The 7,387-nt window shown below is 34.6% G+C and overlaps 1 protein-coding gene across 2 annotated transcripts; it reads left to right on the forward strand.

Annotated features, from left to right (window-relative positions):
* The first annotated feature begins 773 nt into the window (after positions 1–773).
* LOC105952862 (Metallopeptidase M24 family protein) lies at positions 774–7,125 on the forward strand. 2 transcript variants are annotated; one of them, XM_012976444.2, is made up of 16 exons: positions 774–1,011; positions 1,116–1,165; positions 2,180–2,240; positions 2,402–2,497; positions 2,577–2,726; positions 3,706–3,837; positions 4,404–4,531; positions 4,651–4,693; positions 4,889–4,972; positions 5,257–5,298; positions 5,435–5,505; positions 5,584–5,637; positions 5,732–5,840; positions 6,309–6,377; positions 6,494–6,637; positions 6,783–7,125. In XM_012976444.2, exons 1-16 carry the CDS (start codon positions 871–873, stop codon positions 6,912–6,914), a joined length of 1,506 nt encoding a protein of 501 aa, XP_012831898.2. In that variant the 5' UTR covers positions 774–870; the 3' UTR covers positions 6,915–7,125. The 2 variants fall into 2 exon arrangements, with proteins under 2 accessions (XP_012831898.2, XP_012831899.2); XM_012976445.2 differs by having other exon boundaries at positions 5,732–5,837.
* Positions 7,126–7,387: the final 262 nt, after the last annotated feature.

Genomic DNA, 7,387 nt, shown 5'->3' on the forward strand with positions numbered 1-7,387 from the left:
GAAGAAGTCAAAGAAAAATATATGGTCTCGATTTATGTGCCCAGATCGTGATCTAGGATTCTTGGATCGCGATCTGGCAACCTCGAAAACTGCGCACCGCCTTCCCAGATCGCGATATGGGCTTCTTGGATCGCGATCTGGGCCTCTGTTGTGTGCTTACTGGAATTTGCCACCAGATCGCGATCTGGCATCTGCATCAACTTCAAACACTGATTTAACCCATTTTAAGCCCGAATTTGACAAATATACATTTCACAAAATGTGCAGCCCTTGAAGTTGGCTTTCTAAATCCCTTTGAATCATCTCAATCGGAGATCGTATGCGAGAGTTATGCTTGCAATACCAAACACTGCCACAACACTAGAATGCACTTTTGCACGTATTTGGTTTGATTCTTGGCTTCGCTTCCAAAATAGTTTCGAATCGGCAAAAATAGTTTCTCTTTACCTAAAATAGAAATAAAACAAGAAACGCATAATATGTACAAATAAAGCCGAAAACTCGGACGAACGAAGACCAAAACTCGAAGATTCGATAATTAAAAATCGTGAAAACGAACACTTATCAGTGATATTGGTAACGACATTAATATTTATACAAATTTAATAATACAGACCCATTTCGAAAAAATATATATATACCTAATTGTCATAATATGAAATTGATCATTAAATAAATGAAAATAATAATAACAATTATAAAAATATATTATTTATTTTTTACAGTGATTAAAGAGTGAAAATATATTATAGTATATGGGTTCAAAGTGGAATCAAGTATCCTACAAATAAAAAGCGAAAGAGAGAGTCGTGGCGAAAGCTTTCAGTTGATAGTTTAGTCGAGGCGACCCAATGCTAAAAAACTCCTCCGATGATGGCTTCTCCCTCTTCTCTTTCTCCTACGGATGTGCCCATGGAGTTGCACGCTCTCAACAGAAATAAGCTCTTACATTCATTCCGCGACCATCTCTCTCTCTCCTCTCGCCCTCTCCATGGTTTCATATTCCTCCAGGTTCCCAATTCTCTCTCTCTCTCTCTAGTTTTTTTCTTTCCAATCTTCGCTTTATATTCATTATATCTTTTGATATTCGTCTGATTGGATTTTCAATTTTATAGGGTGGCGAAGAGCAGACTCGGCACTGCACCGATCATATTGAATTGTTTAGGTACACTTTATTTTGTTTATTTATATTATGCAATTAACAATCACATGAATTGTTTTCTTTTCTTGTGCATGTATATTCGGAAGGGAGAATTGTTGATACAATAATACGGCTAGGTATCTATGTGCAATTAATCCCAACACATGATATTTGTTGAACTCTTATATTCTTGTTGTATAAGTTCATGAAAATAATTGTCCCCATTGGATTCATTCTTATAGTAACGAGTGACAAGTGCATCTGTTTATGAAGGGAAAAATATGGGTTCCAGAAGTGGTTTTAGATACTAACACATATTGGCAAAAGGATATGTTATCCGAGATGGGGTTTATGTACTCCAATAAGGTTTCGGAACTTGTAGACTCATTTGTAATTGAGTCTACACGGAAATATGTATGTTGTCTGGTTTCTTGGAACCCTGATTTTGGATCACAAATAATAAAACCGGCACTTAATATCTTCGCTCCCAATCCGTCAAACCAACATAAAATCATTGAATTTATGTGCTAATCAAACCAATATCAAGTTATTAACATTAGCCCATTGCTAGATCTTCCAAGTGTTTAGAGGTTATATGGAATTTTTCTATCTGGCTATATTGGTGTCTTGGCATTGTGCATTAGCAGGGTTAGTTATAGTGAGAGAAAGCTCTAAATCTGCCAATTATCAGAGAATTGCCAATCTTTTCCCTTGACGATAAAGATATGCTGTTAATGAGAATATTTTTTTTTTTTGTCATATACTTCTGTAGATTATCCAAATTATACTTTTTCCATGTCCTGGTTACAAAATTTTGAAGCTACAGTGCTAACAAGATGCATTTTTTTGTCGAGACTTGAAATATACAATCCTTTTTCTTTTGTCACGAGGTTGTTTCTTTTTAAGTGTTCTAACTGACATCTTGTTTCCTTCTTTTTGAACTGAAAATTGTATTGGGTGATTACTTTTTTTTTTTTTTTTTTGATTACCTTATTTTATGACTCAGTTGTTACTAATTGATAGTTTTATTGATGCCAGACAGGAGAGCTACTTTGCTTACTTGTTTGGAGTTAAAGAGCCAGGGTTTTATGGAGCTATTGTAAGTTTACTGCATCTTGTCTTTTCATTCAGTTTGAAATCTTTCAGAAAGTGGTATTATATTGGCGTCACCATGATTAAATGGAACTTAATGTAATTTGGTAACAATCAAAGAAAACTAATTTTGAAGTTTCACCACTTTTTTTTCTTTTCTGAATGAAGGATATAGCAAGTGGGGAATCAATGCTTTTTGCACCAAGACTACCTGCTGACTATGCAGTTTGGTTGGGAGAAATTAAGCCATTGTCCCACTTCAAGGTGACTGTCAAAAGTTCAAGGAAAGATGAATCAAATTGAGCATACTTGCTGAAATTGCTTTTATATCTCTCTTTTGCAGGAAAGATACATGGTTAGTTCTGTATATTATACTGACGAGATTTCAAAACTTTTGCACGACCAATACAAAGGATCAGGAAAACCATCCCTCTATCTACTGCATGGGCTCAATACTGATAGTAATAACTATTCGAAACCAGCAGACTTTGAGGTAATTCAATCTTTTCATCTTAATAAATGAGTTAATAATTTTATTATGTACTCGTAGCGACTAGATCCATTTGAATAAACACAAATGTACTACGATCCTGCGATTTCAGAGGCCCTAAGTGTTGTTCATAAAGATAATTTATCACAAACTACTTGTGTTTTTACGTACCGAATACATGAACTTTATTTGTCATTCTAACTATTAACTAGTTTGTTTGATAGGTTTATAATTAAAATATTGCTCGTGTTAAATACTCCTCAACCCATAATGCATATTGGTAATTGATTTAATCCTACTGTTGAAAGTGGCTCAATAAATATTTTGGAGTATATTCTAGAAGGCCAAACGTAGAGGTCTCTAGGGAGTTCGTAGAAATATCTACAACTTGGTGGCAACTTCTTACATATTTCTACAATATCCCTATCTACACAAGTGGTCTAGTTTGAGTTTTGTCTTGTTTGTTAGTTGTCTTGCTCTAGTGAGAACATCTTTGGCCTAAATGCTATAAAATTTGATCCAAAACGGACGGACCATGACACTGCAGTCTCATTTCATAATACTTAAGTATTTAAATTGTTATTGTATATTCTTTTGACAAGTACTTTATCTATCAAAATAATTATATTTTAACACACGCCGAGTATTGATGCAAACTATTTTGGGCTTTGTGAGAATTCTCAATGATAGGAGAAATTTATCTGATATATAAATAATTGCACTAATGAAAGATGATAAAATATGCATTTTATGTTTATATTAGGAGAACAAAGATGAAAGATCGATTTTTGAAAAAATAAATTTCGAAAGTTGATATCTCGTATTTCAAATTACAACTATGCTTTGATTTCATTTTCTAAAAACATTAAATGTATTTCTAGTCATTAAACTTTTATACAAATATATATATATATATATATAAACGACAACTTTGTAGAAGATCTAAATGCTTATGGTTGGTTTAATGCATATATTTTCTCAGGGGATTGACAACTTTGTAGCAGATCTAAATGCTTTACATCCCATTTTGACCGAATGCCGCGTCTTAAAGTCAGCGCTAGAGCTTTCTCTCATCCAGTTTGCCAATGATATAAGCTCTGAAGCTCACGTTGAGGTTAACATTCTTGAACTTTTCTGTCTCGAATATGGAAGTCAGTTTTGTCTTATTGTGATGGTGGATGTTATGTTTCTATTTAATGTTTTGAAAATTTATCGTACGAGAATCAATTGGTTCTGATTTTCCATGTAACATATTTGTTAAATATCAGTCTTAGATATGCATCTTAGGTTGTTCTTATTCTGACGGTCTGGGTGTTAGTTTTCTATCTCCTTTGTGATTCAATGGATTGTACTGACTTTCTTCATGCCATTGTTTTTTCCTCAAACATTATTTAGGTTTATAGTTACTGTTATGTTGATCTGATGATCAGGAAATTAGGGTCACCCTCCGAATCTATTCGAATACTACACTTCCTCTCGTCATATTGAATTGCCATTCCATCACTGTTGTTTTGTCTTAAAAAAGGTCCAGTTGTAATAAGCTGGTTGAGTTGGGTCTTGCTATAAATAATTTCAGTAACGTTTGAGTAAATTGATTTTTTTTTTCTTTTTTCTTTTTTGGGTGTGACTACTTGTCTGACGGATGTAGTTAGTTGACATGGTATATGTATTTTTGAGTAGGTTATGAGGAAAACAAAAGTAGGTATGAAAGAGTATCAATTAGAAAGCTTGTTTCTTCATCACACATACATGTACGGTGGCTGTAGACACTGTTCGTATACATGTATATGTGCAACCGGTGACAGCAGGTATGTCACTTTCGTAATTATTTCTATTTTTTTATTTCTATGTACAATTGTCTTAAGGACTATAAATTATGAATTCACTGCTTGCGTTTTAGATAATTGTTCGATTTCTCTTGTTACAGTGCTGTACTCCACTATGGTCACGCAGCAGCTCCTAATGACAAGGTACGTTGACAATTTTACCCTTGCATCTGAAGCATTACACATCACACAACTATTTTGTTATTTTGTTATTTTTATTTAATGGACCAATGAAGAACGATTAGTAAAATTGTCGTACGGAATGTTTGTTTCAGAAGATGAAGCGCCGAATCGATTCTAATGTTTATACTTGTTTGTTTGTTTGCTTTTTCCTTTCAGACTTTAGAAGATGGAGATATGGCGTTACTCGACATGGGAGCTGAATACCATTTTTATGGTTCTGACATAACGTGTTCCTTCCCCGTAAGCATAACTATCTCTATAATAATTTCTTCGATAAATACGCACAAACTCACGCTTGAATATTTGCACATACTTTTTGCGAAAAGCTAATAATATGAGGTATGCCCCGTAGAATAAAAAAGTTCTACGTAGTATAACTGAGCCCCGTAGAATAAAGACAAGAAACGATAAATTATCTACCTTGCTATGTTATATATTTAATATTTTCGTCGTCTTCATGCTTTACTCTACAACCGTGGTCTTCACTCGATTCTATTTCAAACTAAATCTTTTTGTGAACGCAGGTCAATGGGAAATTTACAACGGATCAATCCATTGTGTATAATGTAAGTATTCGTAATTTCCAAGGGTTAACTAATGGAGAAGCTCTCAAACATCTATATTAACGATGTTTTGTAGGAAAAAGGATCGAATAAATACTTTTTCTTCGGGAACTGATATGTCGTATTTCGTCATTTTCAGGCTGTCCTTCGTGCACACGATGCTGTCATATCCAATGTGCGACCTGGAGTAAGCTGGGTCGATATGCACAAGTAAGAAACTCAATTTGTATTTCATGAAAAAAAACTTGTTTCTAAGGCTGCAGTAAATAATTTTTCCTCGATTCTCAGATTGGCTGAAAGAACTATTTTGGAATCACTGAAGGGAGAGCGCCTTCTTTTCGGGTATGTATTTTATTTAAATTAATTTATATTATGTATAGAGAGTGGTGCAGAACTAGATTTCGGTTCTTGATACGGCTCTTCTGTTTCTTGCTAGTGAAATCGATGCTATGGTTAATGAGCGACTGGGTGCTGTTTTTATGCCCCATGGGCTGGGACACCTATTGGGGATCGATACTCACGATCCTGGCGGTTATCTACAGGTAGTTGTGCAAATTCTATTTACAGTTTTTTTTTTTATTAATTTTTTTTAGGGCAAATTACGGCCACTCCCTGAGGTATGGTCAAATTACGAAAAAAAACCCTTTTGTTTGGGTAATTACAGCCACCCCCCTCCTTTTAAATATTTTTACATAAAATTTATGTAATTTGGTTATTTGCCGAACTAAACCGTATATTCAGTTCGGTAAACGGTATGAAATGTTGGCGTACTGAAATTTCGGTTCGGTTTTACCAATTTGACATCCCTAAATCTACCTCTGGAGGGGTATGTTCGTAAGATAACGCATAGTTGAGGGGTGGCTTCTAATTATCCAAATAGAAGGGGGTTACGTAATTTGATCATAACTCAGGGGGGTCGCCGTAATTTGCCCTTTTTTTTTATTACATTTTAAATAGTGATCGATTGCCTGTTTGCGAACTTATTTTGTTTTCAAATTTACAAACTGTTGTAGGGAGCGGAAAGACCCAAAGAAGCTGGACTGAAATCTCTGCGCACGAGTAGACAACTCTTGGAGGGGATGGTATGTAATTGAATTTATACTCTCGTATGAGCGGATAAATACGATTAGCAGATTTATTCTTAAAAGTGACGAACCTATTTCCGTAATTGCATTGACCTGAGATGTTAAAAATGCAGGTGATAACGGTGGAACCCGGTTGTTATTTTATCGACGCGTTGTTACTTCCTGCAATGGAAAATACACGAACGTCGAAATATTTCAACCGCGACCAGATCAGTAGGTTTAGAGGCTTTGGCGGGGTTCGAATTGAAAGCGATGTGGTAATTTTTCTTTGCTCACCTTTCTTCAATATTTAAAAAAAAAAAAAGCACTCTCACTCCGTCTCTGAACAAATACACGAAACCCGAAAAATCAAAATTAAATTAAGAATTTTAATTGACCGGTCAAGTGTGTTATTCTTTGCAGTATGTTACTTGCGATGGTTGCGTGAACATGACTAAGTGTCCACGCGAGATAAACGAGATAGAGGCTGTGATGGCTGGTGCTCCTTGGCCGATTATTCGGACAAGTATACCTTCTCTCAGTACGAAAACTTAACCTGCCCAAGCTTCGGTTTGTCGACTTTTTAACCGTCTTCTTAAGTAATCTAGTATTTGATTTATCTTTCTTTATAAATTAATAAACTCGTGTCTTTTTTTAGTTTATGATCTTAGTATTTCGGTCTAAATTTATCGACTTCGGAAAGGTTAATGACTTGATGTGGAGTTGGATCTTGCTTATTTCAAATAAATTGGATTGTTTGCATCCACCGGCTACTTAGCGACCACGCTCCAATTAATGAACTAATTTTTCATTCTAATTTTTGAGATTCTTGTTTTCTGGTTTTCTGATTTTTTTGGGAATACAATTGGAATAAGAAAAAAGTTGATTCGGTGATCTTCTATATAAAACATACATTTGATTTTAATTTAAAAATAAAAGTAGGATTAATTTGCATCCATCTCTTCTTCGGTCTCTTATATACTGCTACACATGGTGAAATACATTGAGTAGATTTCAATTTTGATTTG

Source organism: Erythranthe guttata, chromosome 10, assembly GCF_056151865.1.
Source record: "Erythranthe guttata isolate IM_541 chromosome 10, IM_541, whole genome shotgun sequence".
Classification (NCBI taxonomy): Eukaryota; Viridiplantae; Streptophyta; class Magnoliopsida; order Lamiales; family Phrymaceae; genus Erythranthe; species Erythranthe guttata.

What these genes read in the sequence shown, in the direction of transcription:
- LOC105952862 (XM_012976444.2), top strand. Translation starts at nt 871, where the DNA reads ATGATGGCTTCTCCCTCTTCTCTTTCTCCTACGGATGTGCCCATGGAG. An exon ending in CGAAACCAGCAGACTTTGAG is followed by an intron (nt 2,727 to 3,705) that starts GTAATTCAATCT and finishes ATATTTTCTCAG; the next exon opens with GGGATTGACAACTTTGTAGC. An exon ending in CAGCAGCTCCTAATGACAAG is followed by an intron (nt 4,694 to 4,888) that starts GTACGTTGACAA and finishes TTTTCCTTTCAG; the next exon opens with ACTTTAGAAGATGGAGATAT.